Below are 24,667 nucleotides of genomic sequence, written 5' to 3'. Positions count from 1 at the left end.
TTTACAACCTCAAGTTCAGGATGAAGTCTAACTTTGACTATCTTGACAATTTCTATGTCAACTTGGGCTCCAGATGTGGAATGAAAGACAGTCGTGAGCAAGTAGCCCGAATGGAGCTTTTCAGATGTTTCAAACAATATGCAGACCTCTTCTGCAAGACAGATTCTGCAGATCTGTTGAAGAATAAAACCATGCACACCATGCTGCAGGTTCACCATGCAAGACAATTCCTGGAAATGCGAAAAGCTGATACCTATTGTGGGATTCTGAATTGTCTCTCAAATCCAATGTCAACTGAAATGATGGAGAAGATTGCCAGACAGTACGAGTTTGTTCTTGCAAATGCTGTTGACTGTAGTGTGAAGGAGAAGATCAACTTCATCTATGTGAAGTCTATTGTTCTAAATTGTATCAAACCCGGATCACGACAGCTTCAGCCATACCAGAAGCTTCTTGATCTCCTTTCTCAAGTTCTTCGTGGACAAATTCCATTAAGTGATAACTTGCCGTTGCACTTCATTGCCGTTGCACTGTTGTGGCCACAGCAGCATTTAAAGCCTGCAGAACCTAGAAGTCTGGGGAGGTATGTGTCACAGATGAGGACCTCATACCATGCAGTGATGAAGGAAGTGTGCAATGGCAAGAGGCCTGTTGTCCATTTCTTCATGGGGAAGAAGCAGGGTTATGAGAGACTGGTACACCTTGGGGAATTGAAGAGGTGTGTTAGGGCTGGGCAGGAACCAATTGCCTCAATGTGGGGAAATGGCAAAATATGGAAAGAGAAGGAGGTAGAGGAGCTCCTTTGCAGAGTAACAGGTGAGGTGCAGGGCAACTTGATACTGGCAGATACCTGTATTCCAGATGTGAAGATAGAAATCACTCCAATGTTCCGAAGTCAGCTTAGTGGACGAGCAGTGGGGTCAAAAGTGTCATTCTTCATTGGTTTCTCAATGAAAGGCCCACTTGCCATTGACATTAACTGAACCTTAGGAGAAGCCTGCAGATGAATCTTGAATCACAAGATTCATCATCACCACAGCAATTTCATTACATTATTTCATGAAATAAAATTATGTACAACAGTTTTATAACAGGTTTACTTTTGAGGATTCATCCATTTTATTAAGGCTTGCAAATTTTGAAAAGTGGTTGTGTTAAGTATAATTATTTTTCCACTATTTTACATTTAATACGTGTATCTTTGAACCATTGTGTTCTATTATTGCTACAATTAAGTTGCTTTCTTGTAAAGGAAAATATGTTGTATTACCTTTGAATCAAGCCTCTTAGAACAAGAGTTTTAAATCTTCTCATATTAAAACTTCTCTCTTGTTCCAAACCAATTAATGTAAATACAGGAGGCAGCTTTAAATATTGAAATGTTGCTGTTTTGTTTTTTTTGTTTATGTATTGAAATGATTTTAAATGGAATGCTGACTAACACTGATGTGTCAAACACAGCAATTTCATAACATTATTCCATGAAATAATATGATGTACGTTAACAAGCCTTGCACATTTTGAAAAGTAATTGAGTTAAGTATGATTATTTTGCCACTATTTTACATTTAATATGTGTGACTTTGACCCTGCATGTTCTATTATTGATACCATTAAGTTGCTTTCTTAGAAAGGAAAATATGTTGCATTACCTTTGAATCAGGCCTCTTAAAACATGAGTTTTACATTTTCTTATATTCAAACTTCTACCAATTAATGTAAATACGGGAGGCATTTTTGAATATTGAAATGTTGCTATTTTTTTGTTTATATATTGAAATTAATTTGTTTGAAATGGAATGCCATTATTGCCTTTTATAGTTGCCTCATGATGACAAATATGGATGTATCAAAAAGAGCAATTTCATACATTACATACATACATTCATTACATTATTCCATGAAATATAATGATGTACATTAATATTTTTTTAACAGATTTACTTTTGAGGATTCATCCATTTTATTAAGCCTTGCACATTTTGAAAAGTGATTGAGTTAAGTATAATTATTCTGCCACTACATTACAATGTGTGTATCTTTGACCCTGTGTGTTCTATTATTGATACCTTTAAGTTGGAATATATATATATACATATATAGAAATTAATTTGTTTGAAATGGAATGCCACTACTGCCTTTTATCAGAAAATGTTAAGTTGCCTCATGCTGACAGACATTGATGTATCAAGCACAACAATTTCATCACATTATTCCATGAAATATAATGATGTATGTTAACAGCTTTTTTTTTTAGATTTACTTTTGAATAAAGATGGTGCACAGCAACATTACCATGTAAGAATTTGTCTTTTTTTATACATTTTTCTGCAAAATGTATACAGGCTATCGTCGCCCAAAATACAGCTGTTTTAACCAGCCTATAGAGGTTCAAGGGTTGAGCGTTCTTGTAATTTTAGGTATGCAGGTGACAGCAAGAGTACTGAAGCATAACAGTAAAGTTAGGGACTAGTGCAATATGAGCAATAGATGTGTACTTAAATTGAATGGCTTAGCAGATTTCAGCACAGAGCAGTACATATATCAACAAAAATGTGAACAAGAAATGTGATTAGAAATAGCAATTAGTATCTCTGTAGTCCAAGACTTACGAGCACATTAGGATCCTGATAAAATGATTGAAAGGCAGGTAGTTTTAAAGGGCACTGTACCAGTATGGAGATCTCAGTGATGACACTTCGTTGTTTTAGGTCATTTGTTGTACAATTAAAGATGCACTACTTGTATCACACACATGAGGGCGCCTCAAGCTCAGAGACAATATTAAAAAGCTTTGGGTTTGGTGTTGAACAAATTCTTATGAGTGCTCACAAGTCACACAAATAAAACTTAAGAGATCTAATTTGTCTTTAGACATACTTACTGCTCCGAGGATAAGAGGTTTCACTCGAGGAAACTGAAATATTTGCATAGTATTAAAAGTGAACAAAATGGGAAAAGCTGAGAGTTTTATGCAACATATTTAAATATAAGCATCTGAACATAGAATGAATGTAACGATTTGACATGCTGCTAACCAGAATGTTGGTGAAGAGCCTAAGGCTAAGATGCAAAAAGCAGTTTACAGGGTGATAATACATTTCAGAAACCCCTCGTTTAAATTTAAAAAAAAGTATAAGAACATAATTCAAACTCGTAGGAGCTGGCCCTATCTTTGAACAGTGGTAGATAACTGATGGCATGAAGGAGCACATCAGAGCCAACTACTACGCCCAGGACACACTTGCCAACATAAAGGGTAGGTTTATAACATTCATAATTAATATTTATCTCTTATCTCTATCTACAATGTTATACAGAAAGCTTCCAGTAGCGAATAAACGAAGGGCAATGCATAACGTGTGTACAGAGGTCAGAAGAAGGCTAGATAAATGGACTCTTCTGAAAAACGGTAACACTCGCCATGATATGCTACAGGTGGGTGTGATAAAATATATCGCAGTCTCTTTCGAAGTAAAGCCCTGCAAATAATTTGAGCTTCCACATCAACGGGATCTTCAAGACAGGTTTAAAGCCATTTTCCAGAAAAGTTGAACAAACTGACTTGTGTGATGCTTAAATGCTGCAGGCTCAGTTGGGTTTAACTCAAGTAAGCCTCAAGTAAACCTGCCACAGAGCAGGTTAGCTTGAGAACATAAGTTGCCATAGTAACTGATCTAGATTTACTCTGATCTCAGTTTTTGGAACAGAAAATCCCGGATTTCTGTGAATTCTGAGTTAACAGATCTGGATAACTTGCCAATCCTGCTTTCTGGAATACCCCCCAGGATTACGGAAAAACTACTGGCCCAATTTTCATGAAACTTCGTGGAAGGGTGTAGCATGGGCCAAGGAAGAACCCATTAAATTTTGGAGCGGATCCGGATCCGACTCACGAACAAGCAATAATAGCACGAACCTTGGAGGACGTCTGCGCTCTCCGAGTGCTCTTCTAGTAATATGAATGCAATGCACTACACTTTTATCCATGACACAGCACATTTCTATATTGTACAGTCCTCACTTTCCTCTTTGACACAGTACATTTCTCTATACTATACAATAAATTACTCTTTCATCTGTCTCACAGTGCCTTTCTCTGTAATATGAAAGCAATACAGACCCGAAGTCTTATTCTTATTCAGGCTGCCGGAACACAAGCACTTATCCAGAGTAGCCTCGTGGGTTGGCCCCGTATGGAATAATTGATCTTCTAAAACCTGTAGATATTGAAAATTCAAGTTGTCCTGAATAATGTGCGTTGTGTGACACACCTTTAAAAATGGCAGAAAAGTTTAAAAAGTCAGAAAACAATAAAGAAAAACAAAAAATATATTTTTGTAATTTTAATATTATAGTATTATGAATATCATTTAACACAATTATCCTGTAGTCAGCTTTGAAAGGCATCAAAAACTTGTGTAACATTACACTTTTATTTTTGAAAAATTCACTGGATGTTCAAAATATTCTGCTGCTTGCTAGCTTGATTCTGCTGGAATAGTGGGTTTTAACCATTCGTAGTAGGGCTTTGCAGACCTGTACGGTGCTATTTAATGTGCAATAGACCCAAACACCAACAGCATCTACTTTCTTTTCAATAGTATGCTACATGTGTTTTTTTTCTGGGCTAGGGACCTTACAGTAGGCTAATTTCTGGCCAAAGTGTAATCTTGTGTAGCCACATTTGCGGCTCAATGTGGCTTTATCTTCTCCTAAAATGCTGACTAATCTAACCCCAACCTTAAGATACACCCTGAATGCCTGACCACAACCTAACGCAATAAATTGATACCAAATTTACAGAAAATATTGTGCTGACCAGATATCAGTTCAGCCTCCTGACTGGAAGATCTCACTCTCTCCTCCGCAAACAAGAACATCAAGATTCAATACTTATTTCATTTTTCTGGAAAAGCCTGTCACATCAACCCTGTTTGATAAACAATTCATAAATCGACGAGGACAGCGCGGAGTCATAACAGCCAAGAAACTTGACCAGGATAGGTAAGTGTGTTATTTTTCATTATAGGCTACTTTCTGTGTTTTTCAGTGTGGGCCATTCTTGCAAAAAGAAAGACGCCCGGACCTGTATGCAATTCTTAATCACAATTTGACCTCCAAATAAAAAACAAAACAAAAACCCAATTACATCCTTAGTTTTACATGCAATATTCATATGTCATACAATCAGTTAATAGACTATCTAATTATTATTATTATTATTATTATTATTATTATTCTTTTTATCGTCATTGTTGTAGGCCTATAGTTGCCTTGCAGGTCTTAGGCTTGTGTGATTTGGGATCTTATTAGATTTAAAATTCTTGTAATCACCTTTGTCCACTAGTCCACCAAGACATTTCTGAAAATTGTGTTTTGATAACATGAGTATTGATAACTTAAATGGGCCTTAAGACCAAATGATATTACCTGTCCAGCTGGAAGTAACAAACTTCAAATTACACAAATTAAAAAACACAAAATGACAAGAATGATGCTTGATTAAATTATAATCTTGGTAGTTCACTTATACTGGCTTTTATTGCTTGTATTCATATGTTTCATTATGCTTATTCAATATGGTAATATGTGATAAATAAGTGAAATGTAATGTATGTGATGAAGTGATCACATAAGTATATAATCTATTTTATACCCAATGGGCAATAGGACAGATACTGGAAATATATTACAGAGTTGGTCTGGGAGAAAAGCCTGGCATGTACTTATTCTTTTCTGTTCCATTTGGAGCATAAGGCTGTACTCCACACACACACACACATACACGTCTAAATCAGGAAGAAAGTTGTTGATTCATACCTACCTATACATTTATACATCTGTAATTATGAATATTTTGTTTTTTGTCAGCTTTGGTGTTCTAAATTTGTGACGAGTGAACAGAGGTTATTATGGCTGACCCAGGCGAAATTAAGGTAAAGTACAGTTGAAATGAACTTTTTAGTATGTACTCAGTTATATATAGTTATATATATAGTGTATAGCTTTCTGTTGTGAATTGCTTATATTAAATCTCTTCTATATCATCGCTCAGAGGAAGCTACTCCTACTGTAATCAATCAAACTGCTAACTACAGTGAAAGAGGTTAAAGTTTAGATCTAAATACCCTAAAAATAATATTTATAAGCTGCTGTAACACTAAACACCCACCCTACTGAAGTGTCCTTGAGCAAGACATTGAATCCCTATTAGCTCCAGGGAAGCTGTACTGTAGCTGACCCTGACCTCTGACCTCCCTGTGTGTGTGTGTGTGTGTGTGTGTGTGTGTGTGTGTATGTTTGTGTGGTATAAGTAACATTTTAATGTTGAGAGAGCGCAAGGTCAGATACAGACCTGCCCTTGGAGCTGGTAGGATTTTATACTTTATTGATCAGGGATACCTAAGCACAGTTGGTGCTTGCCGATAATGATGGCTTGGACCTGGACAAACTGGTTTCCCTACTCACTAAACCAACCTGCTGCCCCATAAGGCTGTAATCCCACATTATGTACTTCTGACCAATGACATCTTTGCAGTTTTCGATTGTTTCTGAATGTCGACTGGATCTTTGGCCTTGGAATTTGAGTTCAGACCTCAGATTGCAGCTATAGCAATCAAAGCTTTGTGTGATTTGTGACACAGGCAAAAAAGAGGCATTATCTCAGCGTTACAACAGCGTACAAATAAACACGTTAAGACTTTTTAAAACAATTACCTGTCACATACTGTTAAATCTTGTTACAAAAACATTTAATGTAGTAAGTTTGTAGCTAACTGCTTAAACAAAATGGCTCAAAGCAATTAAGTGCTTAAAAATCTAAGCTTTGAATTCAGCTGAACTATCACGCAAATACTGCACAAGTTGGTTTAACAAGTAGTTGTAGAGTTAACTACACCCCATTCCCCAACACTAAATATCGTCAACAAATAATTAAAGGTAGTTTGAATTTGGAATAATAAGGTGATGTCTTTTATTTTAGAATGAAGAGGAGGATCTGTCAGCTGACATCAAGGATTGGAGTAAACATCAAGTGAAACAATGGGCTCTCAAGGAGGCTGGTGTGGATGACAAATTTGCAGATATATTGCTTCAAGAGGACATTAAAGGGTCTAGTCTGTTACTTTTAGATAAAACAGACTTAACAGATTTGGGTGTGACTCTTGGGCCGGCCAAACTTATCATTCATGCCAGAGATGAGCTGTTGAAATTGAGGAAAGAGCATCCAACAAGCTCTGTAAACCAGTCTGGAAGGCCATGCAAGCCCTATCCATTCCATAGATACCATGACACATGTAGATACACAGAGAACAGCATTCTTGATGTTACAGAATCAGGTGCCTCAGACTATATTGAACCCTGTCATGAATATAAAGCTTTCATCAATACATCAGATGAAGATAAAATGAAAAAGTTCACTACTGATGTTATTCGCTTTGCAGCAGCCTGCATGAATAGCCGCACCAACGGCACCATACATTTTGGAGTAGCTGACAAGCCACATGGTGAAGTGTTGGGAGTACATGTTACGGACAAAGAGGCTTATGGAAAAAAACTAAATGATGCCATTAATGATTATTTTGAACATAAACACAAACCGGCAGCTAAAATGTGCATCAAGCCTCCTCGATTTGTTGGGGTTCTCAATAAGGATATGACATCATCTGGGAAGTGTGTGATAGAAGTGGACATAGTGCCTGACTCTATGATCTGTAAAGAAAACATTTACCATATCGGCTTGGAGACCAAGAAAGCAAAGAAGAAGGCAAAAAGAAAAGAAACAGACAAAACTGAAACAAAACAGTCAAATTATTTCTATGTCCGTGATGGCAGTAGCAGCAGGGATCTCCTTGCTCCAACCACCAATGCAAAACCTATGGAGGAGTACAACAAGTTTGTTGACCGTCTGCCACAGCTATCACAACTCCGAAAACAAGCAGAAGAGAAGCACCTCAAAGTGATTAAAAGCAGTCGTCAAGGCTCTAGACTAAGTCAAATGATTACTGGTGGATCCAACTCTTTAGATAAGTCGCACTTTGAGCGGTATGTGATAGTAACTAACAAATCACATTCAATCCAGTTGGAATCAATGGAATTTCTTCTGGAGCTCAATCCAACAGCTGTTTTGGACTTTGATCCGGAATCAGCTAAAAATGGATTACAGTGGCACTTTCAAGAGCAGAGTACAGTGAATGTCCATTTACCAGTACAGTATAAAATCACAGAAGGTGTTGAAGACATTGCCAGCAAGTTGAAATTAACTAGAAACACCAGCTGGGTGTTCTGCAATGGAGGTATCAATGATGAGGCACCCTCAGACATAGAAAACTGGTTTACAGACAAGGGAGCCTCTGTTCGAGATGTGATTTCATTCTTGTGCCGGAAAGATGTGCTTCCAAACAAGAGATTCCTTGTCATTTTCTTACTTTTATCTGCTGTAAGTGAGAAGACGGACCCTCTTGTAGAGACTTTCAGCACATTCTGGCAGGAGCTCAGAGGCACAGAGCAAATTATTTGTATCTGTGAAAATGAAAACGCTTTTACCTGTTGGAAGGACCTGATTGAGGCTCGCTATGGAATCAACATTTCTGATAGATGCATCTATGAGCTCAGTTTTGCTGAAGTCAATGGCACCATCCGCAGTCTTTTGTCAGAAAACCGGAAATCCAGCCGTTTCCTTCCATGTGGTGGAGGAAGCAAAGTGCTATTTAAAAAGAAAGTGGAGCGTAGCCTGAATTCCTTAGATGTCCTGTGTGTGAACCAGTGTGAAGGAGGAAATGAGGACAAAATTGTCATAGAGGAGAACTTCTACAAAGGAGGAAAAGTGTCATGGTGGAATTTCTATTTCTCTGAGCAGCCTGGATCCACACCTTTCATTAAACGGGACAAGTTTGACTTCATCGTGAACACAGTCATACCAGAATTGTGCTCCTTGAGAAAAGCCTGTGTTTTGTTCAACCTCATGCATGTACCTGGATGTGGTGGGACAACTTTAGCCATGCACACTCTATGGTTTCTGAGGGACAAGTACCGTTGTGCAGTTCTGAGAGACAGCAATGCTGACTTGGCTGAAGTTGCTGAACAAGTGGTCAAACTTTTGGTGTATGACCATGAAGAGCAATTACCTCGGGTCCCTGTTTTGCTGATGATAGATGACTTTGAGGACATGGACAAAGTGTTTGACTTGCAGCAACTCATTGAAAAAGAGTGTGTGAGGAAGGACATTCAGTCTAGCTCCCCACAGGTAATTCTGTTGAATTGCATGAGGTCAGAGTCTTCAGAACAGAATGAAACAACTGCAGAGACTGTATTCATTGGCAATAATCTCTCTCAAATGGAGCAGAAACAGTTTGAGCAAAAACTTGTGGAAATAGAGAAAACACACAAAAATGCTGAAACGTTCTATGGATTCATGATCATGAAGAAGAACTTTTTGCCAGAATACATTCAAGGTGTGGTCCGCAACACCCTGAAGAGCTTCAATATCAATCAAAAACATGCACAACTCATTGCTGTTTTAGTTCTGTTGAATGTATACTGCAAGGGTGCCTCACTCTCCGTCTCTCTGTGTGAGGAATTTCTAGGTCTTCAACCAAAACCATTTTGTGGATCTGGCAGTGTCGAAGATGGATTTGGAAAGTTTTCCACTTTCATTTCCATCGTCTCAGTTGAGGGTAAGGTAGTATTCAAAGCTGTGAAAATGATCCACTCAAGCATTGCTTGGCACTGTTTGCAGGAACTTACAACAACACACAATGTAAAAAGAGTAGAGATTACCAACCTACTGCTAAATGCAGACAAGCTTTATGAGAGCACACAAGGCAAAGACAAACTCATGCATGATGTGCGCTACATGTTGGTGAAGAGACATCACTCAGTGGAGGAGGAATCTCAGTTCTCTCCACTAATTCAGGATATTGCAAGCGAATCTCAGGGGTTGGAAGAGATGGTGCTACTGAATGCATCAAAAAGATTTCAGAGAGATGCCATCATCTCTCAGTTACTAGCCAGGTACTATTACCTAAAGAAGAAGGATTTCAAAGAGGCAAAAGATTGGGCAGGGAGAGCAAAAGATCTTTCCAGAGAGAACTCATATATTGCAGACACATCAGCACAAGTTATCAAACATGAGCTGAAGAATGCCATTGCAAATTACAAGGATGTGCCTATTAAGCCTGAAAAATTGAATATCTTTCTCAAAATGGCTCGATCAGCAATAGATGCATTCAAGGAAACACAGGACCTTGCAAAGAAGGAGTCAGTGCAACGACTGCAGAACAAGACAAGACAAGACAACTGCCCTTTCAATACTTCAGGGTGCCTGGGAGAAATTCAGGTAGGTGTAATTGTCATTGAAATACTGAAAAAGACACCCATATTTTCTTCAGGCAATGTTCGTCATGACGTAATGAGTCGTGTTCTCTCTGGCAATGCTAATTCAGGAATTCAGGAAGTAGAGAGACATGATCCCATGCGTAACAAACACACACACTACTACTCCATTCTCAGACAGTTTGAGGACGTACTTTACAACCTCAAGTTCAGGATGAAGTTGAACATTGACTTACTTGACAATTTCTATGTCAACTTGGGCTCCAGATGTGGAATGAAAGACAGTCGTGAGCAAGTAGCCCGAATTGAGCTTTTCAGATGTTTCAAACAATATGCAGACCTCTTCTGCAAGACAGATTCTGCAGATCTGTTGAAGAATAAAACCATGCACACCATGCTGCAGGTACACCATGCAAGACAATCCCTGGAGTTTCGAAAAGCTGATACCTATTGTGGGATTCTGAGTTGTCTCTCAAATCCAGTGTCTAATCTAACTGAAATGATGGAGAAGATTGCCAGACAGTACGAGTTTGTTCTTGCAAATGCTGCTGACAGCAGTGTGAAGGAGAGGATCAACTTCATCTATGTGAATGTTGTTCTAAGTTGTATCAAACCCGGATCACGACAGCTTCAGCCATACCAGAAGCTTCTTGATCTCCTTTCTCAAGTTCTTCGTGGACAAATTCCATTAAGTGATAACTTGCCGTTGCACTTCATCGCAGTTGCACTGTTGTGGCCACAGCAGCATTTAAAGCCTGCAGAACGTAGAAGTCTGGGGAGGTATGTGTCACAGATGAGGACCTCATATCATGCAGTGATGAAGGAAGTGTGCAATGGCAAGAGGCCTGTTGTCCATTTCTTCATGGGGAAGAAGCGGGGTTATGAGAGACTGGTACACTTTGGAGAAATCGAGAGGTGTGTTAGGGCTGGGCAGGAACAAATTGCCTCAATGTGGGGAAATGGCAAAATATGGAAAGAGAAGGAGGTAGAGGAGCTCCTTTGCAGAGTAACAGGCGAGGTGCAGGGCAACTTGATACTGGCAGATACCTGTATTCCAGATGTGAAGATAGAAATCACTCCAATGTTCCGAAGTCAGCTTAGTGGACGAGCGAAGGGGTCAAAAGTGTCATTCTTCATTGGTTTCTCAATGAAAGGCCCACTTGCCATTGACATTAACTGAACCTTAGGAGCAGTCTGCAGATGAATCTTGAATCACAAGATTCATCATCACCACAGCAATTTCATTACATTATTTCATGAAATAAAATGATGTACAACAGTTTTATAACATTCATCCATTTTATTAAGCCTTGCAAATTTTGAAAAGTGGTTGTGTTAAGTATAATTATTTTGCCACTATTTTACATTTAATACGTGTATCTTTGAACCATTGTGTTCTATTATTGCTACAATTAAGTTGCTTTCTTGTAAAGGAAAATATGTTGTATTACCTTTGAATCAAGCCTCTTAGAACAAGAGTTTTAAATCTTCTCATATTAAAACTTCTCTCTTGTTCCAAACCAATTAATGTAAATACAGGAGGCATCTTTAAATATTGAAATGTTGCTGTTTTGTTTTTTTTGTTTATGTATTGAAATAATTTTAAATGGAATGCTGACTAACACTGATGTGTCAAACACAGCAATTTCATAACATTATTCCATGAAATAATATGATGTACGTTAACAAGCCTTGCACATTTTGAAAAGTGATTGAGTTAAGTATGATTATTTTGCCACTATTTTACATTTAATATGTGTGACTTTGACCCTGCATGTTCTATTATTGATACCATTAAGTTGCTTTCTTATAAAGGAAAATATGTTGCATTACCTTTGAATCAGGCCTCTTAAAACATGAGTTTTACATTTTCTTATATTCAAACATCTACCAATTAATGTAAATACGGGAGGCATTTTTGAATATTGAAATGTTGCTATTTTTTTGTTTATATATTGAAATGAATTTGTTTGAAATGGAATGCCATTATTGCCTTTTATAGTTGCCTCATGATGACAAATATGGATGTATCAAAAAGAGCAATTTCATACATTACATACATACATTCATTACATTATTCCATGAAATATAATGATGTACATTAATATTTTTTTAACAGATTTACTTTTGAGGATTCATCCATTTTATTAAGCCTTGCACATTTTGAAAAATGATTGAGTTAAGTATAATTATTCTGCCACTACATTACAATGTGTGTATCTTTGACCCGGTGTGTTCTATTATTGATACCTTTAAGTTGCTTTCTTATAAAGGAATATATATATATATATATATATATATACATATATAGAAATTAATTTGTTTGAAATGGAATGCCACTACTGCCTTTTATCAGAAAATGTTAAGTTGCCTCATGCTGACAGACATTGATGTATCAAGCACAACAATTTCATCACATTATTCCATGAAATATAATGATGTATGTTAACAGTTTTTTTTTTTTAGATTTACTTTTGAATAAAGATGGTGCACAGCAACATTACCATGTAAGAATTTGTCTTTTTTTATACATTTTTCTGCAAAATGTATACAGGCTATCGTCGCCCAAAATACAGCTGTTTTAACCAGCCTATAGAGGTTCAAGGGTTGAGCGTTCTTGTAATTTTAGGTATGCAGGTGACAGCAAGAGTACTGAAGCATAACAGTAAAATTAGGGACTAGTGCAATATGAGCAATAAATGTGTACTTAAATTGAATGGCTTAGCAGATTTCAGCACAGAGCAGTACATATATCAACAAAAATGTGAACAAGAAATGTGATTAGAAATAGCAATTAGTATCTCTGTAGTCCAAGACTTACGAGCACATTAGGATCCTGATAAAATGATTGAAAGACAGGTAGTTTTAAAGTGCACTGTACCGGTATGGAGATTTCAGTGATGACACTTCGTTGTTTTAGGTCATTTGTTGTACAATTAAAGATGCACTACTTGTATCACACACATGAGGGCGCCTCAAGCTCAGAGACAATATTAAAAAGCTTTGGGTTTGGTGTTGAACAAATTCTTATGAGTGCTCACAAGTCACACAAATAAAACTTAAGAGATCTAATTTGTCTTTAGACATACTTACTGCTCCGAGGATAAGAGGTTTCACTCAAGGAAACTGAAATATTTGCATAGTATTAAAAGTGAACAAAATGGGAAAAGCTGAGAGTTTTATGCAACATATTTAAATATAAGCATCTGAACATAGAATGAATGTAACGATTTGACATGCTGCTAACCAGAATGTTGGTGAAGAGCCTAAGGCTAAGATGCAAAAAGCAGTTTACAGGGTGATAATACATTTCAGAAACCCCTCATTTAAGGTGCACAGTCTACATATGGCAACATGGACAGATGGTGACAAGTGAACTTGAGGCTCGTGGGAGGTGGAACGTCCCCGTGGCTGATAGGAAGTGAAGGACCAATGGCAGACGGTAGACAGTCGTGGGGTCACCACACACAGAAGATGGCAGGGATGTGCAGGTTCACATTTTGCCTCTTCTCCCTCTTTCTCCCCGCCCCCCTGGATGATGGACAGGCTTGTGGTGTCATCTGGGGTTTGAAATTGATCAAATGGGTAATGCTTCCCCCTTTCCCTGTTCCTCATTAAGTCACTCATACTGTACATAGACATGCACACATATTCGCACAGATAAGCACACACACATAGAATCCTGTAGGCGTGTTGCAGACACTGTGTCACCAGGTGGGTCGCGGTGGTAAAGGAGGTGTGGAGCCTCTTACTGAATATGTATGGTGCTTTCTGCTCCATCTGACTGGAGGTCCCCAGCCTCAGGAGACAGACCTAGTCGCTGTCAGACTGATGTCAAAGTGGCAGATGGCTCAATAAGTGACAAACATCGGTAAGAGGTTGTATGCCTGAATTTGATAGGGAGATATGGGTAGAGCTGGAATACCAGACACCTGAATCTGTGGAGCATTTCTTTGGTTTTAAAGAGTAACTAAACCCCAAACCCAAACTTGTGATAATGCGTGACATCTTTGGTGCCAGATGATGTCACCTTCTGTAGAGTACAACAGTTGGTGACATCACCTGGCACAAAAGACCAGCCTATAGCAGATTGCCAGTTCAGTACCCTACTTTTCATTTGGGTTTGACGTTTAGTTACTCTTTAATGTTGAGATTTTCTTCCTTGTCTTGTAAAAAAGAAATGAGATCACATTAAATGCCGTAATACACAGACAATATTTTAAGACAATGTGGATCTGTTTCTCTATCCCTGCAGACCGCAACATTGCCCAGCTGATTCAAAACGTTGCCCATGTATCTCCTCATGACATTTGTTAGTTAGTTAAACACTGTAAAAGCAGTGTGGTCACAGAACTGCAATAATAATTAATTTAGTCATTAGTGTAAGTATTTAGTGTTTCGGTCATGCTGTCTTCTTGTCGATATGCGTCAGATGTCAGCCCAAAGTATTATAGCGCTGCGACACATGGCTGAAAGCAATCTTCTGCATCTACTGGGGGTCAAGAGGTCATTCTGGTGATAAGTGAGTCCTTACCACAGTATATTGTAGACCGCTGGTGCGAGGGACCATTGGAGATGGCATGGTGTCGCCGTGTGCTACAGGAAGCCGCGGGCACCAAGGGTCAGCAAGGTCTAAGTGAGTGAAACATTATGCTCCTTCTGCTTCTCCCTGTCAGCGATCGGAGCTACATCTTTATATGGGGTGGAGAGTTAAAGCAAGCCTGTTACAGTCTGTCATGTTACTGCATCTCTTCAGGAGGATCATTTTGAATGTGTATTTTCCAGTGGAAACCGCTCTCATGCGTTTGATTCCTACTTAGACAGCAGGTTATTTGGTAATGTAATAATGAATGGTTTGGAATTTTAAATCAAGTCGGTCTGCAAATTCCAGTGCAATTAAATTCCCACCAGTTCACAATGCCATGCGGACTAGTAATGTTCCAGGTCAACGTCTCAGTATCTTTCAGTTACATCATCTTGTTTACTGAATGAATGCAGCAAAGCAGGAACAACAAAAGTTTGACACTCTTTTTCAAACTAACTAGCTATAATTGAATGAATGATCAAGGAGTGACTAATTATTTCTAGTTGTCTTTATACATTAATGCCACTCTAGTGATCAGAAAACAGAACTGTTACCATTGTGCTTAATATTTAAACAGGTAACATTATGATCTCTGTGGTGATTTTTCCACCAGTAGAAACCAGAAAGTGCTATCAGGGTTCAAAGAGAGGCTTCACTCAAGGTTCTTATAAATATTTGATTCAATGACTTTGAATTTAAGCATAATGCAAGCTGGGAAATGTTTGTAGAAATTGAATTTAAGCATAATGTAATGCTGGGAAATATGCAAATAAGATATTTTCGTTTGTTAGATTCAATTTGTGTAACAACTTTACAAGCATTCTCAGCAGTTTATTAAACTTGATCTGTGTTTTTACTGAACTACTTCAAGCTCAATAGACATGGTTGAATCTGACTGAAGCCACTGTATGTGTGTGTGTGTGTGTGTGTGTGTGTGTGTGTGTGTGTCAGAGCAAATCTTATGGTTTCAGTGTTTGACATACCACTTCCTCCCCTGTAGAGAGCGTATCAGAGCTGTGTAACACTGGTCTCAGTGAGCAGTCCAGTCTGACTAAGCCCTTTGTTGAGGGAAAGAAAACCATTTCTCTTTCCCCCCTCTCTCTCTTTCACTCTCTCACCCTGACGAAGTTTTTACTTTTGAAGAATTGAAAGGCACGTGAGTCTCCTCAACGGCCGAGGGACGAAAATGATCCTGATCGTCTTGCACCGTTCTGCCATAAAGTGCAGCTGTCCGCTCCACGTTAAAACATCTCTGAAACGCTGAGCCGGCTGAAAATTGGAAGAATAACCCATGGTCAACTTTGCCATCAGAGATTTGCCTTTACAAGTGCTGTTCCCTGTCTGGAATGCATGTCATTTAGTTACCGTATTTCAGCAGGGTTCTCATGATACGTCGTTGCGGTGATCTTGATATGGATTGAGAGTGTTGGACTAAACACTTCCTCGCTATGTAATTTTACAGTGTGAAAAGCTGACTTTTTGATCTCTGTTCATTCGGATATATCTTTATTTCGGCAAATAAAACAGCAGACGGCAGCGTACCGCAGAATGCACCATCGCAGTTGGTTTTCCAAATAAGGCCAAATTATGTTAGCATAGTCATAGTGATCGTGGATTTTAATATATGGATCTGTAGGACAGTTTCCCACAACCCTCTGAGCGGCAGTTCTCAAGCCTAAAATACACAACCCTGTTGACCTTCCTCCCAACAGTTCACCACCACCCAACCCCACCTCTCAACTCTACGTCTGCTAGCTTTGAATTATAACCTTTGCGCGCTGGCGGGAGCACAATGTGACGATTGTGATTCTGTTTTAATTCTGATGGCGGAGTGAAAAAAGATAGCTTCCTCTGAGAATGGGCTAGATTTATGGGCCCTGTCCTGGCTGCCGGCCCCACATCCTCTCTGATCTGCTTTTACTCCGACGACCCCTCGACCCTTGGGGGTCATTAGAGAGCCCCCGAATGGTCCCGCTGGCCGCCAGCCCATCTCACGCTGCTTGTTTTCCAATCAAATCACTATATTTAACGGGGACACGAGCCCAGGGCCAAGTCCAAACGGACATCTGTTTGAAATTGTTCCTCGCAATTATTTCACACAGAAGTTCTGCCTCTGCACACCCCTCCGCACTCCTCGCCCCACTTTGCTCTTTTGTTTGTTGTTGTTTGTTTTCAGCAAAACGTCCCTCTCTGGATTGCTAATGGCCAAAAATGAGAGGGGGAAGCGGGGGTACGGGGGCTGGAAGGGGGGTTGGCGGAGAGGATCTGGCTCCTGGAACCGCTGTCACAGAGACATGTGGCCAGAGGAGAATAGAAAAACCACCGAGGGCTTTTTAATTCAGCACAAAGCAGGTTTTTCAGTCTGAGCAGAGAGAACAGCTTTTTCAGTCAGGGGCCCTGTACCACTGCCAGCTCACATGACGGCTCCATCAAGACTGTCATTCAATGGCTTTCGTGCCCTGGTGGCAGTGCAGATTTATGGACTAGGCTAATCTGATTGGAAAAAGTAATTACCATGAAAATATTGGTTAGAAATATTTCCGCAGGTATAGAGTGCATAGGCTTGTGTGTTTACAGTAGTCTGGGTAGAGTATGCATGTTTATGTATGTAGGGATTAGTAGATTTACCATAGCTGAGGAGTGTTTCTGTACTGTAGTCTAAGAGTGACAGTTTTACTATGGCAAAGAATAAAAAGTATGCAAGCTGCAAGCAGTTATTCATTAGTCTCTTTTTGCTGTGAGGTTTTTATGATTGCTCAGTCTCTGCATCGAACTAAGCAGCCTGGTGCACCGTACATAATCAGTTGAATTGCTCTTAAAATTACACAAGTTCCTCGAGCAAATCATATTCTTACACAGAAAATGTGTGTGGTGTGTGTTTAACACTCTTAAACGACATTCCTTACATACTTATAGCCAGCAGTTGGATCCCGTTTAAAGGACAATCATCCCCGTTAAGCCCCAGTCCCATTTTTTTCCCCTGTACAACTGGCCCAGGACCAGAAAGCCTTTCCTCCTCTGAGACCTTGTTCAAACAGTGGACTTAGAGGAAAAGGCCGGAGCAATGCTCTCCCAAGATCCTCTCATCATCCACCCATAAGGCTGCCATCCTCTCCAGTCAGTGGTAGAAGAGAATGAGGCCATATATACACTGGTAAAAAAAAAACAAGACTCAATATAAAATAGAGTGAAATGTGAAATTGAGTTAAACAGAGCTGTAACTGAGATATTTGTGCAAACAGGCAGAATCTGACGCTGAATCTTAAATTAGTCTGCCACCTCCTGAAATTGTGGGTCAAAGTTACATTCAAAGTCAGATTCTGTCTTTTTAACAAAAGTAAAAATTTCTCTCTTTGGCTAGCCAGATGTGAAAAGCCACAGTTTCTGTTGAAATAAGTAGAAAATAAATAGAAAATAAGGAGTAGTGAGTCCAGGGTGGGAAGCTAACTTTTTTGTCTAAAGCCCGTAATTCGAAAACTTATCTTTCACTTTTGTTATTTCACCAGCCATTGAATTAAATAGACCCTCCAAGCAATGAAATGATTGTCTGTCACAGTGGCTGCTGGTGTTGGGAAACTTGAACAACAATGGTCAGACAATCACGGTGGCAATAAACATATATGACAGTAATACTTCAGTATTCCACACAGCTTGTAAACACATACAGTTTAAAGAGGATTTTGTTTATACATCAGAGGATTGCGTGGGACAGTGATTACAGCAGATTGATTTGACTCCATTTAGTCCACATCTGAGACCCTCATCAGTCCTGGGAGCCGGGAGGGGCCTACCTCAGGCCCTGGGAATCAAGTTTCCTCTGCGACCGGCCCCATAATTGTCACAGAATATAATGGTCGGTTTCCTGGATATACAATTAGAGGTTAGAATGCATAAGCGCAGCACGATCATGGTGGATTTACCATGAGTGAATGGCCAAAAGTTTCTGCGTCAGTGATTGATACTTAGATCACTGTTTTCTGATGCAGATTCCAGTCTATCAAGGGTAATGGTTAAACGCAATGTTTCAGAATAGCTGTGCAGCTGTGTGGGGTATATGGATATCTGAGCCTTTAGTAGAAGTACCTTGTTGCCAGTCATAACGCTGCTCCCTGGCACCCCCACCCATGTAGCCAGAGATGTGATGTGTGATAATGCTTTGCCACCTAAAATGGGACATTTTGACACTTCTGAGTGCTAAAAGCCGAGATATCAGTGAGGACTTTGACACTGTACCTGAGTTACACTAAAAGCTAAGTAGTAAGTGTTTTTCCTCCAGGCCTTTGGGAAGGATGCAACTAAGAACAAAATGGAGAAATGTGGTGTTTATGTGGAGTTTTTGTCTGCTTTTGCACAGGTGGAGGCCTGCTTTCTGCAACACACTCATATATGAAGGCATCTTGAGATTAGATCATGTTGTTATTTGGTTTCATAAGAGAATATTTTATGGTACAAAAACACCAAGTGATAAACAGATGTTGAGGCATTGAAAACCAGTTGCTGTTTTGCATTAAGTATCACACCATGCATATTACATACCTAGAACCCCATGACACCTGTGGTTCTTGTGACGTACGTATGCGCACCTGTGCATGAATGTGCATGTGTGCATTTGATCTGGGTCCAATAGTATTTGCAAATAATTATTTACAATTGTTTTAACCTAATTGGAGCACTGGATGATTGGGGTTTACTGCATTGCAATATTTAATATTGTCTGATAAAATGGAAGTTACATAAAATAATACTAAATAAAGACTTAATTTTCTGGCACTCATAGTATTGCTCTATCTGGGAAACTCCACCCATCTTGTCCTCCAAACAGGTTAAAATAAATTATAGAATTATTTGTAAATGCTACCTGACCCAGGTCTGGTGTGCATGTATGAGTGTGTGTTTCTGTCCATGTCTATGTTTGCTCATGTCTGAGTTTGTGCATGTATGTCAAGGGGTCCCTAACTTTAACCATTAAGTAGAAAAATGCAAAGCCAACCCTAAGATTGGCGTCCGGGGGCCAACTTGACCCCACAGTCTGCGAAGGATTCGTCAGCGTGCCTGCAGAGGTTGTCAGCAGAGCCAAAGAGCAACGCACTACAGCTGGGAAACGCAGCTCTCCAGCTGGAGTCCATTTGGGGTAAATCCACAGCCATGGCCACTGAGTTTGATTTAGCATTCCTAGTAAAGCCTCGCTGTATGAGACGGGTACATGAGGGCAGAGATGCACGCACGCAGTATCTCAATAAGCACACATGAGATTTACAGATGCATTTTTCATAACCAGACAATTAACTCTCTCTCTCTCTCTGTGTGTGTGTGTATGTGTATGTGTGTTTGTTTCATCATCTTGTGGATAAAAGATGCAAAGAAGGAACGTCTTCCTCAATGTAACTAATATATGTATATACATTTATTGAAAAAAATCCAAACCCATCTGTAAAACAGTGAAGTAATTCCACCAATGTATGTTCAGAACATTTGTTTCTCATGTGGCGTCGTTTAGATTGTTAAAGTGATTATCAATCGAAACGTCTTCAAGGCACCTCAGGCGATGGACATTTGAAATGCTGTTGGAGCAAATCCCAGTGGCGCTGACGCTCCGCCACGTCTTTGACAGGAAGTAAAATTTTGATTAAATAGAATTGAATTTCTTTTTCTGCAGTGTATGCACAGTATATGATGAAGGGAAAAGCTTTTCAAAACTGGCCTCTGTGAGCAGCTACATGCTCTACCACGCATCGAGACAAAGGGATTAAGTGCTAACTCATGACACTCTGTATGCCCCTTGATTTCTTTTCAGTCTCTAAAAGCTGTGCACTGCATTTGACACTGCATACTGTATTGAGTTTGGTCATTTAGTCTCCCTATTACCATGTACTTACAATGTAATCACCTTATATAATTAAAATATTAAAATATTTGGAATCAGTATGATATCAGCACTAAATTTAAGGGCTTTAAGGGTTGAGGGCTCCTCCAATGTGCTCCCTATAAAATGATAGTTTCATTTCCCTTTTATTATGTTTACCAATTAGCATAATGAGATAGTCCTAACCTATCTATCAGCCTTCCTTGGCAAAAGACTTTTGAATAGACGATGCTGAGGAACCTTTTATGCATTTTTTGGTAAAGCCTAACTACATTTCAGTGATTTAAAATGATACAGCAAGATGACAGAGATCCAAGGAAGGAAGCAGTAGTATCTCGAAATAGACGACATCCCACGTGTTGGCACTATTTCCAGGATATATGCAACACTGGTTCCTTCCCCCTAACAATGCCACAGTGGTTTACCATTTCTACACAGACCGTGCCGTGTGTGCTGAAAAGAGGAACTTTATTTGGCAAGTGGACCATTGTGCATTGTACGGAGGGAAACAATCTGTGTTTTGTTTGGGCTGATTTCTGCTGCATCAGACCCCCTTTCCTGCCTCCAGCCCTGGGGAACAGAGGGGGGAATATATGATACTTGTGAGATGGTATGGTCGGGCCTGATGCTAAACTGAAGTCACCTGTGGGGACTCTTACTACAGTTGAAGGTAACTGACCCCAAATCCTTAACTGGGGTTGGTTTCCCAAATGCATCCTAGCACCAAGATCCTCTTTGTTCCATTGATTTACGATGGCACGAAGATTATCTTAGGCCTAAAGTTGCTTTAAGGAATCCCAGCCCTGATCCCTTCCTATGTGGTCAAAGGAAAAGAAACACCTGAAAGTAGAGTCTGTTTGTAAGGTCACAGGGGTAAATTCTGGAGGAGAGTGCTTCTTCTTTAAAGCCCAGTTGTTCTACTATCTCTCAGCTGCGCTCAGCTGTTCAAACTTTAGTTGGCGTTTCCAGTGTATAATTACAATGGTGGGGACGTGAAAATACTAGTCCCTCCACAGCAGGCTTGTACATCTTTAGCCCATACTGGGGAGAATCGTCGGCTGCAGCACAGGTCTCCCATCCCCTAAACAAGGTCAAGGGTTCAGGTTTTGGGTGGGAAACCGTCTTTGGCGTATTAGTGAGTTTGTTCCAGAAGAAGCAAAAACACTGAAATGAGAGGGTTTTCACAGTTTGGGGAGGTGCTTGGGTTAATGTGGCCAGGAGAAAAGATGAGTGAGCCAAACCAAGTGAACATTAGCAAAAACGGAACTGCCCATACTCCCTGTGGTCTTTACCCAGTACATTTTTTCTTTGCCACAATAACAGATGTACAGTATCAGTCTTTAACTTCGAAAGCATAGGTACATATTATGCGATTTGTAACAGTATTTTGTTTTTGTTTTTTTTATGGCTCTGTGCTCCGCAGACAATAGTGAATACACAGTTATGCTTTAAGGATTAGCTTGACTTGCGAACACTGCTACATCATCCATTTCAAAGGGGAAATGCAGTGGGTGGGGTGATGAGTGGGTGTACATTCTTGCGCCAATTACAACAGGAAAAGGGAAAGTCTAAAAAGCATAAAAGAGGAGCTCTAAACCTCGCTGACCGAGAGCTCAGACGAGGTCATCCCTTCCCGCCTCTCACTCTCGCTCACATAAGCCTTCAATCAGAAGATCCCCCCGGCTTCAGTCGAACGGTGGCATTCCTCAGCGGCCTACTCATGGCACAGCTCTCATAGCATCTGACCTCCCTTCTGGCCGGCTATAGAGGATAACCTAAGAGAGGTCGCGATCCGGGTTAGGGACTGCCCCTCAACTCTTACACCCCGGGGAAGGCCACAATGCGGCCCTTCATCGCAGACATCCCCTAGGCTCTGGACGGCTTGATCGTAACTCTTTGCTCTTCCAGAGTTTAGCGGGGCACGCTCTGCCCTCGGGGCTGCGGCAGGATAGGCCAAGGCTCTATAGGAGGAGTAGGTAACCCTGACTCAGACGCGGGTCATGTCCCTCTGATCTCAGTAGGCACAGGGCTCCACGCAGGAAGTCTTTGATGAGAGACTGAACCAAGCCCTGGGAGAAGGACACGGCAGCCCCAGTCCAGTGAATCGCTTTATTATGATGACCTGCCCTCAGAGGTCAGAGAGCAAAATGTGACACACTCCGTTGTTTCTTCAAATAGCCCCAGATACGTTTGAATGGAATGACTTTTAATCTGTACTGTCATGATCTCTCTATCAGTCTCATTCAGAATTTTGTCCCGCTGCCCCACTGACATTTTCATAAAAGCAATTTAAATTCACAACATTGCAGTATAACATATGCAAACTGGTGGACACCTTTATCCAAAGTGTGTTACAGCACGATGCATGTGTGGACCCACTGGTGATCAAACTCCTAACCCTGGCACAACAAAAACATTCTTATAACTGTGGATTTGAGAAGGCCCTATAGTAGCTTGTCAACACAAACAATGTGCTACTGTTCACACACCACTGGGATCTGGTGAACTGCTGAGTAACTCAATTCTCCCCAAGTGGGAAGAGTTGGGGGATATGGTGATTTTGAGTGATTACTAAAGCAATAGATGCCTTCCCTAGTGAACATACATAAAAACATGAATTCCACATTGAAAAAACATGAATTGCACATTGAAGCTTACTGACACCAAACTAAATCTAATATGGTTGGCAATTAACCACAAATAAGTTAAAGGGGCATTAAGTAATCTATGACTTTTATCAAGCTCTATTGGCGACCAAGGAATTGCAACATGGACACGTCTCTGGCACAGCTCACGATGGCGTGTAATTGACACGAATAATAAAGTCACATTTTCACAGTAGAGATGTGTAAGCTAGCTAATTACAGCAGAGATCCAACAGAAACATCTACCGAACAAGTAATATATCATGATGCAAAATGCTGCAGTGGTAGTACTGCTTTGTCTTTGTCTTTGCTTTGTCTTTTGCTTTTGTGACTTGTGACACCAGTTGCTCACATGTAGCACCGCCTTCCATCATTGAGCAAGTAAGAGAAGTAAAAGGGTGGGGAGTTTTTGTTTTGAAAGCCAGAAATCTCAGCACCTGGTGAAGTAATTGTGTCATTGGTATTGATCAATAATCCTATCAACCCCTGCAGATCTATGTGGTCATTTTGTGGTATGAGACAGTAAAAATCTTACTTATTGCACTTTTAAACTATGAGCACATTATATGATAAGCTATTTTTACATGTACATTAGCTGGCTTTCCCAGTAGCATCTCAGCACTAAGATTGCATTTGTTCCATTGTGGGTCAGCTGAGGACAACAATCTGTCATCCACTTAACCCTGTGCACCTCTGGTGAGTTGTTTTGTCTGGTGGCGGCCATGTTTCAGAGTCTGAACGTCCACAATCAACAGCTGACTCCCTCTGAATGCCTTCTGCTTACCGGGCAGCTATGGTTTAGAGCCCTACAATGAGAGGTTGGCCAACTTGGGGACAGCTGAGCAGAGAGGAAGGGGATTCCAGAGATGGAGATGGGATGCTTCCCCTTCTCCTCCTCTCCAGTGTGTTTAGGCCTTGGAGAATGGGAGGATTGGGATGTTTGTGTGGCTTAAAAACACTAAAAAAAAAACATGAGAAAGGCCGGTGTTGAATCATTAGATGTGATTGTCTTATGTGCTTGCTCCACTAGAAATATGTTCTATTATTGAGCATCACAACTACCTCTCTGCATGTGCTCCACATGTTTTGAGGTCTACAATTAATTTGTGGGTCACTGTAACCTCTTAGGTATAAGAAACAAATATTTTTCCTTGGGTGTGGAGACTGTCTATGATATCGCTCTCTGGCTATCAGGAAATGCTGCATGCACAGCAACTATTGGGCACCAAATCACCACAT

At 40.0% G+C, this 24,667-nt stretch overlaps 2 protein-coding genes across 2 annotated transcripts; both read left to right on the top strand.

Moving 5' to 3' along the window:
• Nucleotides 1–20: 20 nt before the first annotated feature.
• On the top strand, nucleotides 21–2,275 carry LOC144537827 (sterile alpha motif domain-containing protein 9-like). The gene has a single exon (XM_078286204.1). It carries the CDS (start codon nucleotides 21–23, stop codon nucleotides 981–983), a length of 963 nt encoding a protein of 320 aa, XP_078142330.1. The 3' UTR covers nucleotides 984–2,275.
• A 2,526-nt stretch (nucleotides 2,276–4,801) lies between these two features.
• LOC144539901 (sterile alpha motif domain-containing protein 9-like) lies at nucleotides 4,802–12,835 on the top strand. The gene is made up of 3 exons (XM_078286202.1): nucleotides 4,802–5,007; nucleotides 5,875–5,939; nucleotides 6,986–12,835. Exons 2-3 carry the CDS (start codon nucleotides 5,916–5,918, stop codon nucleotides 11,513–11,515), a joined length of 4,554 nt encoding a protein of 1,517 aa, XP_078142328.1. The 5' UTR covers nucleotides 4,802–5,007; nucleotides 5,875–5,915; the 3' UTR covers nucleotides 11,516–12,835.
• Nucleotides 12,836–24,667: the final 11,832 nt, after the last annotated feature.

This window comes from Centroberyx gerrardi, chromosome 10, assembly GCF_048128805.1.
Source record: "Centroberyx gerrardi isolate f3 chromosome 10, fCenGer3.hap1.cur.20231027, whole genome shotgun sequence".
NCBI classification, from domain to species: domain Eukaryota; kingdom Metazoa; phylum Chordata; class Actinopteri; order Beryciformes; family Berycidae; genus Centroberyx; species Centroberyx gerrardi.
This window is presented reverse-complemented; position numbering and strand designations above follow the sequence as displayed.